General features: G+C 40.2%; 1 protein-coding gene across 2 annotated transcripts in view; it reads right to left on the reverse strand.

Moving 5' to 3' along the window:
- LDLRAD3 (low density lipoprotein receptor class A domain containing 3) overlaps positions 1–20548 on the reverse strand; it is a 116121-nt gene that overhangs the window by 39714 nt on the left and 55859 nt on the right. For both annotated transcript variants that reach the window (XR_014150400.1, XM_081835962.1), the window contains exons 3-4: positions 19029–19154; positions 17136–17270 (exon numbers count right to left, since the gene is read on the reverse strand). Coding sequence is in view for 1 of the 2 variants with exons in the window: in XM_081835962.1 (XP_081692088.1) it covers positions 17136–17270; positions 19029–19154 (261 nt within the window). In the remaining variant the exon portion in view is untranslated. The remainder of the gene's footprint in view (positions 1–17135; positions 17271–19028; positions 19155–20548) is intronic.

The following is a 20548-nucleotide window of genomic DNA, read 5'->3' on the forward strand; positions in this document are numbered from 1 at the left end:
GTCAGTTCAGGAGAAGGGAGAAGAGTTTGATTCCAGTATTAAATTAGTTTGTATTTCATCTACAGTGATTATTTGAAGGACTTTATTTCTTCTTTCCAGCCTGTTGGATTTTATGCCATTTTTAAAATACAAAAAAGTACCACCTCCAATACACCTTTCCTTGTTCTTTCCATAGAGTTTATATTCATGGACAATTCTACCTAAATAAGTCTCCCTGTCCTATCACCTTTCATATATACCTCCTATACCTATGCCCTTTTAATGCTAAGCACTGTTTATTTAATTGATTTTGGCTTGACAGCTTCTACAATTAGTATTTAAGCAAAGACATATAATGTTGCTCCTAAGAAATGTATAAAAAAATAAAGGGACCATTCTCATAGTATAGGGAAACCCCCACTTCGTTCCCTCATAATACCTTTCTCTCTCTCATTGCGAACATTAGTCTAAGCTCATAGGTGATTTATATAAGTGACTGGTTACATCAGTGGAGTTTGTTTTGATGATCAGAATCTATTCTTCAGGCTGATAGAACATTGCAAATGACCAGGAATACATTCCTAATTAAAGGGAAACACAGAAAGGAGCTGAACAGCACGAAGAACAAACCAATCCATCCATTAATCTGCCCTTTCTGAACTCTTCAACCATTAAAATATTCCTCCAATTGACTAGAGACCTCCCTCCATCATTCAGTAAATGAAGGCCACCTAACGAGACACAGCTATTTCTAGATACTCTCCCTTAAGAGGGAAAATGAAAAGCTTTTCAATGAATAGGAGAGTGAGAGGGATGTTCTTCAAGACTGGTTAAACCTACTTGTGCATGAATGAGAGATGAAGAGATGAATAAATGAGTGAATAAGTGAATTTGCTTTTAAGAATGGAAACTACTAGATGGTATTTTAATGAGAATACTGCATGCATGAAAAGAAACATGTTCTTAGATATGCAACATTTTCACTAAACAGTTTTTTTAAAAAAATCTATACATTTTAAATGCATGTTATGCTTTCAGTTTCCTATTCTAATTAAGTTTGGCAATGTTGACGAATTTAACCTGAACTGAAAACCTTAGAATTCTGCAAAGCTGCAGCTGCATTTAAGCTTCCAGCAACAATGTATCTCTCATGATTCTGATAACATTTAATCGAATAGGATGACATTTATAAGGTTTCTACATAAAGCCTACAAACGATGAAGGTCCAAAAGCAGACCTACTAGAAAATTACACACATGTCACAAGTACACAAACTGAAATAATTTAGGTTTGTCTGTTCTACATATTTCCTATCACAGATATAGTTTCTTTAAGAATGGGATTCTAGACAGGCCAAGGAGGAAAAAGCAGAATACAGAGAGGTGTTAACATATGCATAAAAGACCAAACGTGCAAGGAAATAAGTGATGAAACAGAAAGAAGCATCAGTTGACTGCTAAGGGAACTGGCCTAAAAAGCATTTTACACAGTTTTGCTGTTAGGCAAAGATCACTTTTCCACAGACCTAGTGGCTCTGGGGAGCCTTAAAGTCTCAGCAAGAAATAATTTTGCTGGCTTTTCTCCAACCATCCTTGAGTGAGTTGCAGGAGGAAAGGGGAAGAAAAGTGTGGCAAATCTCCATGGGAAATTCACTAGCACCAGCTATACTAAGCTGGAGCAAGATAATGCAGGAACTCCAGGACTCTGTGTTCTCTGGTCTTACCGTAAGAAAGTTTCTTCAAAATTCCAGACTTAGTTTCCCAGGAGCCTTGGCAATATGGGAGGGAATGCACTTACATGTGACCATTTAAGTTAAGGCTTCAAGACTTAGTCTCAGAATACAAATTTAACCAACACAGATGCAGAGTGAAACGGTACTGAGGAAAGACCTTTGCATCCTAGGTTAGCCATGTTAGAAGTACTGCATGCATGGTCTGAGAGTAATTTTATCTGTGTGTGGATTCAGTGTCAGTTGGTATCCATTTTCAATCTGGTGGAGTGGAAGCATAAACTGTCACACAAACCATTTCTCTCTCACACATGCACATATCCACCATTAAGGTGCTGTAAGGTGGAAAAGAATAGATGTTCAGGAGCAGATGTTCAATCTGGCAGAAATGCTGTTGTGACAAAAAGTACTAATTTAGGAAGACTACTGGCGTCCTTTCACTACCAACAGTGCTACTCAAAAAAACTGGAAGAGACTGCACAAATAAAATCTATACCAAATGAGTCTTCTTTATACTGAAGAAAGAATATATGAATGAATAAAACAAAAATGAATGAAGAGCATTAAAACTGTCTTCTTCAGGACTAAAATAATTATACTTGCTACATATTTGCTTGATGAATCAAACCAGATTCCAAGGCAATAGCAATTGGTAATAGAGCAGAGTTCAAAGAGTTGACAAAACTGCCTCTGTCTCAACTTTTTTGAGAGGCTTGTATGGATATTTAAATAGCTATCAGATATTTTGAAAGGGAAACAGTATTTTCTCTCTCTTAAGAAACCCATTTGCAAAATGATGCTTCAGATACCAAATGAGCACCGGGAAAAAGAGTTATAATTTCATTCAGAGAGATAACAAGCCTTTGTATTTGCCACAAGATGGAGTATTTTCAGTTCCCATCCTTATTATTTCAACCTCCCACTATACAAAGGGTCAGCAATCACAAATGTATAACTAAGTTCACTGGTGAATGCTAGCCCTTTGCATAGTGAGAGCTTTAAATAATAGTGCACTGTGAATATATTCAAAGAACTGAATGATTTAAAGGACAGCAAGCATAAGCTCCTGCTACATATTTGTTGAGCTTGCTTTTATAGAAACTGGGGAAGAGAGGGAGAAACAAAATCCAGAAAGGATTCTCTGTGCAAGAATGAATGGAGTGATTGAAACTTGTCATCAAAATGGAAAACAAAATATGAATAGCACTAGTTTAGTAAGGCTCACCGACTCCCTGTTTTTGCATTGCTGAGAAACAGCTGACCAATTGGACCTGGAGAATGCTGACAAGCCTCTCTAACTAGTGTCTCTTTGGTTGTCATGGTGAAATAAAAATGGAACAAAACAGGTTTACACTAATAAAGGGAGACCAAAAGTTAAGCAGTAACTACAAGCTAAATTGAAAACTATGTCTATTTAGAGCCCGTTTAAGCCATATGTGCTTGATTTTGTTTCACTAAAACCAACAGCAATTCATAGTGCTTAAATTTGGCTGGTTTGCCTTAATGTTAACTTAGGACATTTTAAGACGTCTGTGCTGCAGTATGAAAGGAGCATATTAAATATGTATATACCCTCAGTGACCCTTAATTAACAATAATTTTCAACAACTAACAACGCATATATCATTTTAGATAGGTTTGGACTTTACTGCCAACAAACATAAAGCAATATCGATCAATAAGCCCCCGGGCAACAATTAGTACAGGCAACTATCTCTAACGTACAATTTAGTGATGCTCCAATGCACAGCAGAAGTTCAGCACTTATCTGACAGTGAGGCACAAATTAAATGTGCATGGCATATATGCTTTGTACCTTAGGAAATAAGATGAAAAGTGCAGCCACATATATTATAAAACAGTCTCTCTGTCCATTTGCTAATGACTGGCTAAATTTAACCATAGTCATGGGGTGAATGAAGTTTTAGGGGACCATAGTCAGACTTTTATATGCCTGTTGTCTTTGTCCATGGAGATTTCTTGGCAGGGATACTGGAGTGGCTTGCCAGTTCCTGCTCCAGGTGGATCACGTTTGGTCGAAACTCTCCCAGTAGTGATGTATGGAAGTGAGAGCTGGACCATAAAGAAGGTTGATCACTGAAGAATTGATGCTTTTGAATTGTGGTGCTGTATGAGACTTTTGAGAGTCCCATGGACTGCAAGAAGATCAAACCTATCCATTCTGCAGGAAATCAGCCCTGAGTGCTCACTGGAAGGACAGATCGTGAAGCTGAGGCTCCAATACTTTGGCCACCTCATGAGAAGAGAAGACTCCCTGGAAAAGACCCTGATCTTGGGAAGGATGGAGGGCACAAGGAGAAGGGGACGACAGAGGATGAGATGGCTGGACAGTGTTCTCGAAGCTACCAGCATGAGTTTGACCAAACTGCAGGAGGCAATGGAAGACAGGAGTGCCTGACATGCTCTGGTCCATGGGGTCATGAAGAGTTGGACACGACTAAACGACTAAACAACGACAAGAAATCAGACTTTATTTTAGAAACTAGAACTCCAGGCATAAACACCCACTACAAAATACATAGCACTGTAACCCACCCCCCAAAGTAGAGACGGCTAATATGCCAAGAGCAGCAAGCCTCCCTCAGGCTAATACTTTCCCCTGAATCCTGAAAACTTGTTTTCACTTGACTGTGTTTGAGAATGGGCTGGAAATGCCAGCTAAACAATCAGAATTACAGAGATTGCACCCCTGCTATTTGCGTGTATGCCTGTGTTAATGGTATGGCCAAGTATTGCATATAGTTAGGTTTTGGGGGAGGACCTGTGACCTACCCACCCATTTGTTGTTGGGCTACAACTCCCATCACCCCTGACCACTGGCCATGCTGGCTGTTAACTGGTGGGACATGAAGTCCAACAATAGCTGGGAAGGAGCCACAGATTTCCCATCCTTGAGTTAGTTCATTGAATAGGTCATTTACGGAGTTGTATCACTGATAAATATTTACTGGCTAGAATAAGGACCAATTCACACACAGTATCCTCCTCCTCAGAAGGGAAGCAGGTGTATTTCTGTAATCCTCCTCTGCCTGGAGAAGGGGTGAGACTGGAACAGCTTGCAGGGCAGGTTTACATCGCTGGAAGCAGTGCTTTTGGAGGAAAGATCAGCAGCCCAGGGCTCAGCAGATGCCACAGCGACTCCGAGTTTCATGTGCTGCAGCCATCTTTACCTACTAAGTAGGAACAGCAGCTGCCTGGTTAAGTGACGTGCTGCACTTGAAAATAATAATAATAATTAGAGACTACTGCTGATCCTCACAAAAATTAGGAGAGGCTCTTCTCATACACTACATTAGCAATCTTTATAAAAACTTTGCAAGGTAAGCAGGCCAACATAACTACCTCCAAATAACAGATTTGGGGGGGTGGGGGACTGAGGCTGAAAAGTAGTGATTAGCAGAAAACCACACAGTGAGATTTGAACCAGGTATTTCCAAGCTCATGTATGATATTTTTTCAAACAAAGACGACCAGAGTGGAACAGGAAACATATTAATAGGATTACAAGCTGTCTGGCATTGCTGAAGGTATCTGGTTACATCTTTTCCCAGAAACAAGACACGGAGCAAAACATAGTAGTGAACAATTTTGGCGACAGAGGAAAATACACCTGTATAGATGCCAAATTGCAAGGTATCCAGCCTCCAGCAACAGCCCTGAGAATACAGTCACCCTATTCAGATGTATATGAGCTGTTCAGCTAAGGGACTATACCTCCCAGTTTTGCTACCCTAAACCTCCATATGTTCATATTTCGCAAGCACCTCTGAATGTATATAGACATCCTATGCCTGATCTGTACCCTACGTTTTTACAGAACAGAGACTGAGCATAGGAAGTATAAACATGCAGGATCCACAAACATCAGCAGTGGGACCAGCAAACACAATCCCAGTACATGTTCACAGGGGAAATCCATAAATGCCACACAAGGAATCTGAAGCCTGATGATCCTAACCCTTCGCTGTCTGTAAAGAGTCTTCAGCCACATCCTGAGTTGGACTGGGATCCAGTTCCAGCAAAAGCACACAAGGGTGGAAAATTTAAAAGCATACTCTATAAATTCAGTAACCTGCTCAAGCTATCAAGTCAAACCCAAGAATAAATGCTTTTAGTCTTTTCTCAAAATTCCCTCCCCTTCCCATAATATTCTGTTCAAAATGGAGTCATACAGGAAAATGTTGCTGCCAAACATGCCCTTTATGCCAAAACTGTTCAGGAAATGACTTCCTCTGTCTTAATCAGCATACTGAGAAGCATCAGCAGAATTACGTTCAGTAAATCAAAGCAAAAACATTCAAGTTCACATGTTAAACCTAGAAAAGAGGAAATCATGGCAGAGAGAAATGAAAGCCTAACCACAGTTGGGCTAGAGGATTGATTCTAAGGGTCATCTGACCTGCATACACAACCAGATGATATCGGTTAGCAATTCTCTTGCTCCTCTAGCCCATTTTTTCTCAACCTTGGGTCAACAGATGTTGTTGGACTACGAAGGATGATGGGAGCTGTAGTCAAACAGAATTTGGTGACCCACAGTTGAGAAAAGATGCTCTAGCCTTAGCTATAGTTTGTCAATTTGAGCATCACATCACATCTGTAAAAGAATGGTTCCAGTTTCTGGGTTGCTAGCCAAATACAAACCATGGTTTGTCAATTCAGACATCATGCCAAGCCATAATTATGAACCCTTAATCTTGGCAGTCCTGATCTGACTGCCGATTGGAACTCACAAGGCATGGCAAGCCAGTGTCTGCAGCACCATAGAAAGTTCTTAGTAAACAACTTGAAGACAGACTGAAGAGACCTGAGACCTACCTCCAGTTTACCCTCCCTAAGCACTGCCCACTTGCTTGAAGGATGTCGATTCTTAAAGGGCCAACCCCCTGGCCTGCAGATGAAGTGGCACTTCTCTCTCTGACCCCCCACCTGGCATCCTCCTAGCATCACTGGATAGATATGATAGTCAGGAGGCACACTGCCTTTGGGGCTCAGGGAAAGGGGATTCCTGAATGTCATGGCTCTGTTTCAATGGATGCTGCTTCTGAAGAATCTTGCCTACCAGATCCAGGCTCAGGGGCCTCAAGCCCAATGTTGGAAGCCTGATTCATGTTCCTAGCCAGCAACCCAGCGGCCTTTGACTCAGCTGGCTCATCCTCCTCCTCCGATTCCAAGCTCTCGAATCTCCAAGCAAAGGCCATGACACTGTCAGAACTGAGTTGCAAATGTCTCTTTTATTCCACTGTTCATTTTGTTTTTGTTTTTAACCCAGTCTACTTCCTTCTCAATTATACTCATTAAGCATGAGTCATGATGAAAGCAAGTGGAACAGCTCAGTATTTCATTCCCGCTGTGCAGGTCAGATGGTGAACAACTGATCTTCAAACAGAAATTTATACACCTATGGCGCTTCATCAAGACTTCAGAACATATGTTGAAAATATGAGCAGTATTGTGCAGTGATCTAGCACACAGGCTGCTTTGACAGCAGCAGGAATTACAGTACAGCAAGCACCCATCCTCGCCAATGTATATCACATGGCAAGAGGACATTTAATCCCTCTTTACTTCAAGAGAGACTGGGCACTGTGGCAGGAGAATGTACTGAATAGCTGTAAGCATTTAGTGCACCAGTGGACCATATTCTTCTTCCTGACAAAGAAAGATAGGTGAGTTTCTTCAGGTTCTTTTTTAAGACAGAAGAGTGCCTGTTCTGCCCATGACTGAAAGGCGACACCCAGCCCCAATCTGTGATACACTATGTGGCCACAACTCTTCTAAGCAACCTTCCGACAGCTAACTTACTGAAATAGCTACCACATAATATTTCTGGTGCATTAGAGCCATTCAGACAACCATTAAGGTTTTTGACTGCTCTTGCCTGACATTGGAAGGGAACAAATCTGGTTGATTGGTTCACACAGAGATGATCATACAGTCTCGGGAATATTTAAGCATTCTACATGCCACCGGCCTTTGACAGAAAACACCTTACTGAGGTCACCAAATAGGCAGGAGATGGAACATTAATCACCATGCATCAAGCTTTCATCTCCTGTTGCTTAGAAGTGATGGAGAAGGGTAAGGAATAGAACACGCAATAAAGCAAAGAACCCCCACCTTTACCCTTTTGTGTTCATAGCTTCAGTGTGACTGTTGGTTTGATAAATGACTGGGAGTAAGTAGAAAAACTCTATGGCTTCATAGCTTCTATTACTGGATTCTCTCCTGCCGAGAACCAGCTCTCTTCCAAAGGGAAACCTGTGGTGTGATGTGCATTTGTTAACCAAGAGACTGCACTAACACAGACTGCAGTCCTCATAGGTGTCATCTAACAGACCAGAATATCAAGAAAATTCCAGCAAGGGTTCCCGGTATCAAGTCCATTCTACATCTTTGTTAAATGGTGAAATGTGTGTTGCATTCTGAGACGTTAGGTTAGGCAACCTAATATGCAAACTTCTATTGTCATGTGAGAGTTGGAGCTTTCAACTTATAGCAATCTCTTACTAAAAAGTGTGAATGCTCCTATACCAAAGGAAGATGTCTTAACAAAATATACTAGTAGGTGTAACATGGATGTTGACACTGCCTGGGAGAAATGGGGCAACTGCTGCCTATCACAAAGCAAAACTAAGGACTAAGTGGAATATATAGTTTGTTCAATAAAGATAAAAATAAACCAAGATTAACCATTTTTTATGATCCAGATGTGGACTTTGTACAATTAGAGGTAGGGCTGATATCAACCCTACCTCTAATGGTGCAAAGTCCACATCTGAACCCTAAAAAACTGGTTAATCTTGGATTATTTTTATTGAACAAACTGTATATTCCACTTGATTAGAATAAAACCTTTAAGCAGTTTCCAAAGGATATCTGAATTATTGGTTTAAAATGATTAAAAACAACCACTTAAAACATCTAATAGCTAATTAAAATTAACAGTAAACAAAAAAAAGATTAAAATACATCAACATCCACATGTCTGAATGTGCTTCATTAAACATGTCAGCTTCATAAATCATTGTTTAAAGTTGGCTGCTTGCAACGATAGGTAAGACTAACCAATTTTGTCTGGGTTCAGACATAACACTAAGCAATGCAAAACGTTGTTAGTACAGTGGTACCTCTGGTTATGAACTTAATTAATTCCGGAGGTCCATTCTTAACCTGAGGTACCACTTTATCTAATGGGGCCTCCCACTGCCACCACCGCACAATTTCTGTTCTCATCCTGAGGTAAAGTTCTTACCTCAGGATGAGTCTGTAAGCCGAAGTGTTTGTAACCCAAGGTGTTTGTAACCTGAGGTACCACTGTATTGGCCATTGTGTTGTGCACTTTTAATCTGGGAGGAAACTCCAGCTCCTTGAGAATCATTTTATCCTATATTCCTGTAGTTGTATTTTCCACTGGAAGGGGTGGGGAAATCCTTGTAACTACAGCTGCAGAATGTCTGCAATTGCAAGTAATCCCCAGCTCAGAAGGGAGAATCAGAGGGAAAGTGTGGCAGGAGGAGTAACCTACATTTTACCCTGTAACCTCCTACTGGAATCACGGGGAGGAGAATTACTTATGCCAGGTCTATCCAGACCTAGCTTCTTGCTCCTCTTGTGGGTGTGTTTGTGCAATCAGGGGGCCTATGGATGTGTTCCTCTCCAATGCCACCCATTACTTCACTCCATTTTGGGGGACTCATGGGTGCAAATCCACTATCAAAGCTTTTCTGCAGTGCTTTGTGTCATTTCCATGAGTACGTTTCTGGCAGAAGTTGGCAGTTCTCCATTTGTGGTTGTGCTAGCAGAGTCTACTTCATCCTAAGACCAGTGGGTGCAGGGCTGCACCCTGTGTGGGATTAATGAATGAATAATAAATTGAGTATATCTCATAAGTATGCATGTTAATAAAATAGTTCTGAAGTAAAACATATTTTACTTGTTTTTATATTATGCATTCATGCAATGCATCAGGTAAACATACTAAAAGAGGCATTTCCTCCTGCGTGAAAGAGAAAATGGTGTGGGACATTTGCATTTCCCCCCGACATACTTGTATGAACTGTTTTTAAAAGCCCATTTCCTAATTAATCAGAGGTACTTTAATATATCAAGAGGTTTTTAATTGATTTACCAATTAACCAAACTAAATGGGGGAAAGCAAACGATAAAAGGAGGAACTATTTGAATTCCTATCTTTCTCAAAGTCATATCACAGAATAAATATCCCAAGCTCCCTAAGGGGGAAAACTATAATATGCAAGTAGTAGATTCATATTATTACTTCCTATATTTAAGGCAAGTTTCTAAACCAGAAAGGAGGGGGAGAGATAGTACTATTTTATGCCGGATGCCAACAATTACTCATTCCCATCGGCACACAATGACCAGAATTACATTAGCACAAATCAGTTTAATATATTGCATATATTAAAATCCACTTAGGTTTTATTTGGTGTGAAATCCAGTGCAATGAAAAGTCTGAACTGACAACCCCTTATGAGATCATAAGTACCTTGCAGGCAGCTGCTCTGGAAGCTTTCTGTTCCCTGACTGCTATTCTACAGGGTTCACTTATAGGAAGCACAGTAGCCCACTCAGTTTTGTTCTCTGTGAAACGTACCCAGATAACTACAGTGGTCAGCTTTGTGGTATGGCTCTTTGCCAACTGCACCTGGATTCAGGCTCAAAGCTGCTTTGTCTTCTGAAGAACAACCTAGATTTGGTAGCCTTACTTTAAAAAGTTATTGAAAAACTGTTGTAAGTGAAGAAAGCTGAATCAAATTTAAATAAAATGTACATATTACACATTTCAATGAATGCATAAGGGAAGATCTGAACAGATTATTTTCAGTGTAAAACAAAGTAATAAAGACTACTGATAATTGCCAGAAGACCAGTTTGATGTTTCCATCGACAGTAAGACTCTAAATGGTTTAACAAACCTGGTGGCGAGCAGAAGGATCCAGCAAATTGCATGGTATCAAACCCAGCTCCTGCACAGCAAGGGTGTGCCAAGTCAAAGAAGTTGAAACTGATTTCTACTTAGCAGTAGCAGGTCACCTTGCTGCCAAGGTGTTCAAGCACGTCTGAAATGAGGATTGTAAAGGAGGAGCACTACTTGACTCATTGTGACCCACTGGGATAAGAAGGAGTGTGAATGGCATGGCAGGCCTCCCTGTAGTTACTTCCTAAAAGCAAGAGCTAGACTTGACAACTTTAGGTCAGCTGTTCACGATTCACTGTTGGCTCAAGCCTGAAAACCTTTTTCTAGCCTGAAAGCCTGAAAGCTTTTTTCTAGAAAAAGAGGTGCCGGAACTCACCATGAACACCCTCGTTCTCTTAGAATGGCAATGGAGCTCACCTGAGAGGTGCTGGTACTGACTTCCAGTGAGTTTTGGCAGAAAAAAGGCTTGCTGAAAACTAGCCTACGTGTAGCAGGCCTTCAGAAAATCCCATTCCCAGAGTATTTTTGTAGTGTAGGTGACATCATTCGGGAGAATTTTCAATCCATAATGCCCCTTAAGGCACTCCATTCAACTTTGTTTAAAATTCCAAGGGCTTGAGGGAAGAGGCTGCAGAGAACCAAGCCATACATACAGTGGTGCCTCGCAAGACGAAAAGAATCCGTTCCGCGATTCTCTTCGTCTAGCGGTTTTTTCGTCTTGCGAAGCAAGCCCATTGACAGCTTAGCGGATTAGCGCTATTAGCAGTCTAGCGGCTTTTAGCGATCAGCTGTTAAGCAGCTTATCGGCGGAACAGCTGATAAGCGGCTTAGCGGCTTAGGAAAGGGGGGGGAGCGGGAAAAACTCGCGGGAACTCGCAAGATTTTTTCGTCTTGTGAAGCAAGCCCATAGAGAAATTCGTTTAGCGAAGCGCCTCCAAAACGGAAAACCCTTTCGTCTAGCGGGTTTTCCGTCTTGCGAGGCGTTCGTCTTGCGGGGCACCATTGTATATAGATGTGGGGATATCAATAATAGAAGCCCCAGCAGTTATTTAATCCTGCTACAACAATCTTATCCCAAGACAAATTGAAGCTGTCAGGGGTACACAGGTGGGCAACCAACACATGTGGCAAACCCTGTTAGGGGGCAAGCATTCATCTCCAGACACAAATCAACCTTTCCCTTTACTCTCTTGATAGAGCAGATAATTACAAAACCTAGGAGAGAAATGATGCAGAAATTAGCTGCTGGTTCTCAGTTCCTGGATAACACAAAAGTCTGAAACAGAGCAGTTTAGTTACTAAGGAACTAAGGATACAAAATAAGCTTTAATCTAACCCATATCATAAACACATGTTTGAGATCCACAATAACTTTCTCCAATCAAAACCATATTTTTTTTCACAGTGTTTGTATATGATGAACTCAGATTACAATTACAAATAAGGAACTGGGGGTGGGTGTGCCCCACTTAATGAGCTCAATTTTGATCTTTTATGGAAATAATGAACTGGAAAGGAGTAAGTAAGTAAATTCAGCATTGTGGAGATGAATTCTTTCGAGGGGAGAGGAAAGGTTACAAAAAGTGTGCATGGAATTATTTGTGCTACACCACATAAATAATTATCCAAGAAAAGTGAGCCATCAAATCAAAATTTCCCTGCTTTCAGCAAACACTTTTTTCCAATTAACATGGAACTATTCACCTTTCTAAATCAAGCAAGATTGCAAAACTGAATGCGTAATTGACATTTTTTGTAAAAAAATAAAACAATTCCAAATGCAAGATAGTTGCACAATGGTATTCAATTACTAGCTCATCATAGGCATCTGCTTTGCATCTTGTAAAAGATGTCCCCTAAAATGATAAAATCACTTATTCTTTTAAAGACTACTGAAGTACATTTTACTGTGGAAAAAATGAGTGGAATAGGCAAGAGAATAACTTATCAGGAAAAGTTATATCCAGCTGATTAAACTTTCTGGAAGCTACTTCTGAGCACCAGATGCTATAAGCAAGCTATTTGTGGCTACTAAAATATGCACAAGCACAGGCTTGCTTTAATTAAGCTTTTGGTGTCATTTCATTTGTATCTGTTCTCAAGAATTTTCTTGCTTTTTATTTAGTCTGCCTTTAACTATTAAGCTCCAGATGTAGTTTGCATTTGGACTAAGCTGATGTACAGTAATTGCACGTTAAGCTTCAGTTTACAGCCTACATAAATAACAAGCCAAAGACAGACTCAATAAAAGGAAACTTAGCACAGCCAGAATTGGGCTGTAAGGAATCAGGAAGTCTAAGCAATATTGCAGCCATGTGAGCTTAAGGATGTTTCAATCTGCTGTGTGTAAAGGACTGGTTACAGGCTCAACGTGAGGCAGAGTGCGCTAGAAGCCATTTCCATTTTAGAAATAAGACACTGGAGTATTTCATTGCAAATCAGGATGTGCCTGCACCATTTGGCAGGCATTTCTAGAATCCACCGCACAGCAGGGTTCTGATCCTGGTTCATTTTCTTCTCAGTAAACTGTCGAGTTTCTGGATTGAACCATTCACTTTTGATATCTTAGGAGCCGAAGAGGAAACTAGTATTGCACTGGGTGAACTAATAGGGAGTGTCTATCTTCAATAAGTTGTACTTTTAATCTTGGAATGTACTAAGTAATTACTTCTTGCTTGACTTTGCTCTTGGTTGAGAAAAACTAAAGAGAAAGTAAGATGTCAAAATGTTCTCCAAAGTACACAGTCCATCATTCTTCAAAGAATCATCCCGGTCTTGTTTCTTTGCACTTTGTTTCACCTTGGTAATACTTTGACACCATCAAAACCTTTGGCACCAATCCTGTGGTGTCAAGAGCGGTCAGAGACTGGATGAAGGTGGAGGTCATGCATATGGTCTGCCCACATAAGCACATTATCAGGGAAGATCAGATTGCTCCTGCAGATGAAAAATATATGAAAAGGCTCCCAGATTTGTTGGGAGGGTTTTGGTTCCCTTGGCAAACTCCTTTAAGTAAATCCACAGTGTCAGCTAGAAATGATTCCCACCATCTCCTTCTGATGAGAAGGCTGCATACTCATACCTTGAATAGTCTTAACCCAGAAACCATTATTCATGCCCTACAAAATCAAATAATATCAGTGTGTGCCTGCTCTTAGAGACCAAAGCCAACATAAAATATAGCAGCTACTAGAGGTTTAAAATGCTCTGGTTTCAAATCATGGAAATAATACAAAACCATGAAGCTTTAAAAGACTTAACCCACACATGCCTTAGATACACATAAAGGATACATCTATATAGAAGGCATTTTATGCAAGTTGGAGTTATAGAAATACTTTTATAAATAAAATAATGTAGAGATGAGATCTTGATGGATGGCCCTTAAGAAAGGCCAATATCAGACCATAAGCATCTTCAACAGAAAACACAATACTTTGGGCTGGGATACTCCATAAGTATTAAGATAGAAGGAATAGAATCATAGAATCATAGAATCATAGAGTTGGAAGAGACCACAAGGGCCATCGAGTCCAACCCCCTGCCAAGCAGGAAACACCATCAGAGCACTCCTGACATATGGTTGTCAAGCCTCTGCTTAAAGACCTCCAAAGAAGGAGACTCCACCACACTCCTTGGCAGCAAATTCCACTGTCAAACAGCTCTTACTGTCAGGAAGTTCTTCCTAATGTTTAGGTGGAATCTTCTTTCTTGTAGTTTGGATCCATTGCTCCGTGTCCGCTTCTCTGGAGCAGCAGAAAACAACCTTTCTCCCTCCTCTATATGACATCCTTTTATATATTTGAACATGCCTATCATATCACCCCTTAACCTCCTCTTCTCCAGGCTAAACATGCCCAGCTCCCTTAGCCGTTCCTCATAAGGCATCGTTTCCAGGCCTTTGACCATTTTGGTTGCCCTCCTCTGGACACGTTCTAGTTTGTCAGTGTCCTTCTTGAACTGTGGTGCCCAGAACTGGACACAGTACTCCAGGTGAGGTCTGACCAGAGCAGAATACAGTGGCACTATTACTTCCCTTGATCTAGATGCTATACTCCTATTGATGCAGCCCAGAATTGCATTGGCTTTTTTAGGAAATGTGTCTGACTTCTGAAATTTAATTTCATGTTTTATCTCCTCTTAACGCTATCAAGCAAAAATGAAAGTATGTGTTCAGGAAAAGTTTAATAAGTTTGGCACCTACTTTTGGTATTGGGAAAGATGTGAGAAATAGAAGACATATGGATTGTGTTGAAAATCAAATGCTGAAGGACTTGCCTGAATGGGTAACATGCAAATTGGTTGAGGGCTCTTCAATAACTATTATCGGATCCTGCAATCTTTCTGTTAGCATGAGACTAGAGAACCGCTGACTTGAGCGTAATCACAAACACTAAACTTGCATCTTTTAATGGATCACTTATCCCTCCTGCCTTAAGCAACTGGAAAATGGCTAAAAGAAGGTAATCACTGAAGGCCAGACTGCAGTCTCAGCAGATCCAAGTGGGGTTAATAGTCAGGTTTTTCTTCTTTCCTTGGAAAAGGTTTGAGTGCAGACAAAATGCTAATCAGAAGGCGAATGTCTTCAATGCCTGGTAATAGAATACTCGAACTAACAATTAATGAGGCTTGCAGACCACCCAGCCTGTAATTGGGCAACAATGCTATCATTAAACTAATAACAGCATTGTGGGGATATTACCATACTTTGGCACTTTGCAAGCATCATTCAGAGTCAGTTAAGGAACCAATAAGCACAGCAATAAAAGGAAAATGAGTTCACAGTAGCCAAACGGGTTAAAAGGAAGAAGAGCTTTTAACAAGCATGTGAGAGGGCACAGAAGTCCACTAGGAAACTTGGGATTGATGCAACAGCAGATTTTGCAGTGGACTTTATTTACACACTATTTCCAGAACACACACACACACACACACAAATGGGGGGGGGGACATTTGAGAAACAAAAAATGAAGTGGCTATAGAATTACTGTTAAATTTAATGAAATACTTGAATGGATAATGCGAACACGCAATTGCTTCATTTTAAATAAGGTAAAGAAAAAGAAAAGATTTATAGTGCAAACCTACGGACTTCCATTTGAGCCTACAACTTAAGATAGCAATACATATACAAACACAGGAGGCATAGGCTTGAAAGAAACCATATATGGCTTTGAAGTAATGAACTACTTTAATAAAAAACAAACATAACCACAAAGCTTTTGTGATTCTCTGCAGTATATTTGACTGGGACTTTAGAAAAGTATACTGCAATGTATTCCATCTGAGACCCCTGAACAGTAAAGAGAGGGTGAACAACTTCATTTTGTAGATGGTAAAACTGAGCCAAACCGCCCCCCCCCCCGGGGAAGTTGAAAAAGTTATTTTCTGTGAATTAATTGCCACTGTTAAAAATTTTCTCTTCACGGGGTCTCAGAAATTCTGTAAGTATATATTAGAATTCACATGGATAGCACATGGCATTATAAAGCATCTTTAAAACACACCTGTTTGTTTCCCTTTTAAATTTGTCTGTACATGTTTTGTTGCTTTGAGTCACATTTAGAAACCTACACAAAGTGACAGAAAATCCTCAGAATTGGGAATCTGGCAGCACTAATATGGAACAGTTTGTTTTATTCAGTTTCACACTTCTTTATCAATATTGGTTTTAGAGTTATATTAAAGACAGTACACACCTCCACAACACCTGTGTCGATAACACATGGGTTTTAGCCTTTAAAAAATATTGAAGACAGTTCTACCCAATTCCTCTCCTTCTTTCATATGTGCCACTTGCCTGCAAAAGGTTGTAGACATGGTTTTTTGAGGGTTAGGCATTGATTTTAGAGTTGTACTGCACTTCCACAACACCTGGGTATGACAGACTCTTAGATGTTGCTTTCTGAAGGTTAGGCACTGGTCAACAACCTCCCCCCCCCCCCAAATACCAAACACTGGTGATAAATAGGTGAATGCTGTTGTCTTAATGCCTTGCTTCTTTTGAACTTCCAGGGGCATTAGGGCATGTTGTTTTTTGACGCCCTAAGGACCAACAAGCCACTGTTGACTGTGACACCTTGTGTACAGTTCCCAAAGCTCTTGCTCAAGCCAAGAAACGTCCTGGTTGGGATTTGATCTGAAATGATCTTCACGGTTATGTAACTGGCAACATGTCTGCTACACACCATGCAGTACTTACAAGAATTTGTGACATTCACAGAAAAGACACTACGGGAGATAAATAGCATATTATTTTGACAAAAAAGTTGAGGCTTGCTCTGAAAAAAAAAATCAAAAAATGATAGACACGTTTGTCCAGAACTCCCTAAATATAATTTATATAATAATAATATAATAAATAATAAAATGTTTCAACACAGGCAAAGAAAGCAATAATGTTAATTAAGAATGAGGTTGAGAGAATTCAGTACCTGGCTGTGAAAATCATATTCTACTTACCAGAAGGGTTTCCACAGCTATCCTCATCACTGTTGTCATGGCAGTTATCCTGATTGTCACACATAAAGCTTTTATCAATGCACAAGCCGTTCCTGCAGTGGAATCGGTCAGTAGAGCATATCAAGGGATTCGATGCTGTAAAAACAAAAGGAACAACATTTTGCTCTAAACTTGAGACTTCACCCAAATAGGCAAGGGATTTCCAAGGGAAATCCCATACAGTACAGTGGTACCTCAATTTTCAAGCATCTTGGAAGCCGAATGTTTTGGTTTTTGAACACCGAAAACCCGGAAGTACTTGCTTCCATTTTCGAACATGCCTCAAAAGTCGAACGGCTTCTGCTGTGTGTTTTTCTTTTTTCTCCAGTGACTTTGCTGACTGTCCTTTGCGCCTCGGTTGCCAAACGTTTTGGAAGTCGAACAGTCTTCCAGAACTGATTGCGTTCGACAACAGAGCTACCACTATACACGAGTCAAATGTTAACCTGTCTGTTTCCATAGGACAACACTTCAATACATTCAGTATTTGCTCCTTGGGGAAAGGCACTTTTCAAGAAACACAGAGCTCCACAGAACAGAAAGCTTTGTTCTACTGAAACCAATCCAGCAACTTAATCTTAATATGTGCATCTGAAACAATCACATCTTTCTCTCTCTTTATGCCTGTCTCCACCTCTTGTATTTTCACTATGTCAATTTTTTATATTGTCTGCACTTTCCTGATGCATGGCAATGTGAGCAGCAGGCCGTAGCAAAAGCTAGAACAAAATGGCAAACAGGACAGAGACTGAGGCTCAAGAGAACAAATATTTAAAAGAAAACAATTGAGGGAAAACAGAATGGGAGGAGAAATATATAAACAGACAGGCAAACAGGTTTCTTTTCAACCAACCCAAAATCTCACTTCACCAGTACATAAAATGTATCATACATACATACATGCATGCATCATACAGTGGCAACAGTTCTACCAACCGCAGCTGCAGAAAGACTGCATGATGATATAAAATGGTGCCATCATTAAATGTCTTGAGATGCCAGCCAACAACATTCTTCTTTACCCAGGCCTTCAGCCACTAAATAAACTATGGCTTCTTAAATGTGTATGCGTGGGGGGACTGTTATTATATTTTATTATGTTGCATAAATTATGCTCTTAATGTTGCACACTCCCCTGGGATCTTTAGATAAAGGGTGGTATATAAAGCAAAATAAAAATAATAAAAATATTAACAACAACAACAACGGGCGTGAGGAAAATGTATTTCATATTTGCGCTGCCTCTGTAAGGCTAAACAGAAACATACATTGTTTTTTAGTTGACAAGATCAAGGAACAACATGACTCAGGGGACATCTCAGAAGATGCAGTGGAAAGAAATGTTAACAGCAATGTTCCAACAACATGCACTTTTATACACTGTGGCATTTCTTTTGTAAAATAATGAATAATCTTATTTTATAAAAGAAATGTTCCTTACAGGTAACTTAAATGGTATGAATTATCATTCTGAACTCCACCTGTTCACGAGCTGCCCTATTGTGACCTTAACATTTAAAAGAGATCAGCTACAAAGAGAAGTGCCTTGTAAACTTGGAATACAACTATGGATTGTAAAAGCAAAGCTGCAATAGAGATAAGCTACTCATCTACATAAACTCCAGGATTCTCCAGAGGTGTTGGGGCTTATGTTATTCTAGAGAGAGTTTTCCATTTATAAAATCAGTTTGCCTCTGACGGGTTCTGCCACTAACAAAGCCAAATGCAGATACTTGTAAATAGCAGCAAGGATTGTGGTGCTGAATTTGGGCTTCAGGTATTAATAAAATATATTTAATTACTTTATTTATGAAAAAAGGGAAACCTTCTGCCCACAGGTAGACAGATACTTACTGCAGTTTTCTTCATCGCTGCCATCAGGACAGTCCGCAAAACCATTGCATCGGAAGCGGCCAATGATACAGTGAATTCCACTTGCGCAGGGGAAGAAGGTGGAGCCACACTTAGATTTGGCTTTTGCTGTAGGAGGAGAAAATGAGAAAGTATGGGTGGTGCCTCTGTCAGAACTGGTCACAAGGGTCTCAGACTTCTTCCAATAAGGATGTTTCCAAAGCTTAGTTTAAATGTTTAGTAACAGAATTAATGTCAAAGCCAGAGTCAATTTTAATTAATGTCAAAGCGCAATAGTCACTTCTGCTTGCTTGGCTGGTGATACACAGGTGTGTGTGTGTGTTTTTTAAGCCATCAATATAGCATAGGGCTAGGCCACTACTGTATTGGTGTTCTAGTCATTTCAAGCTTCCTTAAATTTCCTAACCAGTTTTAACCCACAAGACTTCCCAGTGTTTGAATTGGCACCAGGATTTAATCATTCTGACCACTGTTTTCTGACAAGTATGACAATCAGCCAGACTCTGAAACTTCACAGCAGTTGCGCAGGAATTTTTGCCATTTTCCCAACTCTATAGTTCCATAGTTTGGAGCAAGGCTGGGGATTATTTGGCAGATGCATAATCAAAGTGTTTAAAGAGACTTGGCCATTCAGAGCCAAACAGGCGAGCCTATCTTTTCTGTCTAGAACAGGCCTGAAGGCATTGGGTGTACCTGCTTGAAGATGCCCTGTGCCCACCTGCCTCTCCCTTGGGACGGATGAGCTGGTTTGGGAAAGATGGAGATTTGAAATGCCTTGCCTGAAAGGCAAGGCCAGCAGGAAGTGGGAACTTAAATTGTAGGCCCTGGCACTTAAGATTTCAATTCAACAGATACGAAACTGTTTGCTATATATTAATGAAAAAAAGACTTCAAAAAAGACCCTTGACTCTGTAAAGCAAAGCAAACTTATGTCCCTCCAGATGTTGCTGGACCAGCTCCCATCATCCCTGACCACTGGCTATACTGACTGGTCAACAATACCTGAAGGAACAGAATTTCCCAACCCTGGACTAGCTGCTGCAGAAATCACTGCATAAGAACATGATTTGGGGGGGAAACAGAAAGAACTGGGAGCAGCAGAGCATCACACAGCAATCACAACTACACTGTTCCTTGAACAAGGCACACTAATGAAAAATCACGAACAAGACATCCTCCTTCCAAAAATGTATTATTTGAGAGACAAAGTGGTAACCTTTGTACCACATTTTATTTTTCCACAGCCTTTCAAGCTCATCAAGTAAATTTCTCAAACCACCTCATCAAGATCTGTTCTGCACAGCTTCTGGCCTCTTTGACACTTTCCTCTTCTATTCCAAAATCACAGCTAGAAAGTCACCCAAAAGCATATCATTTAGAAACCTTAAGTGTAGTTATTTAATGGATTCAGAACTGGCTAAAACAAACCAAGGAGATAGATTACAATAGTACGTTTTCATAGGTAATCCATTAGCAGTGAGCTGAGAGATGGGTTTATTCTA

Source organism: Podarcis erhardii, assembly GCF_964252035.2.
Source record: "Podarcis erhardii genome assembly, chromosome: 1".
NCBI lineage: Eukaryota > Metazoa > Chordata > Lepidosauria > Squamata > Lacertidae > Podarcis > Podarcis erhardii.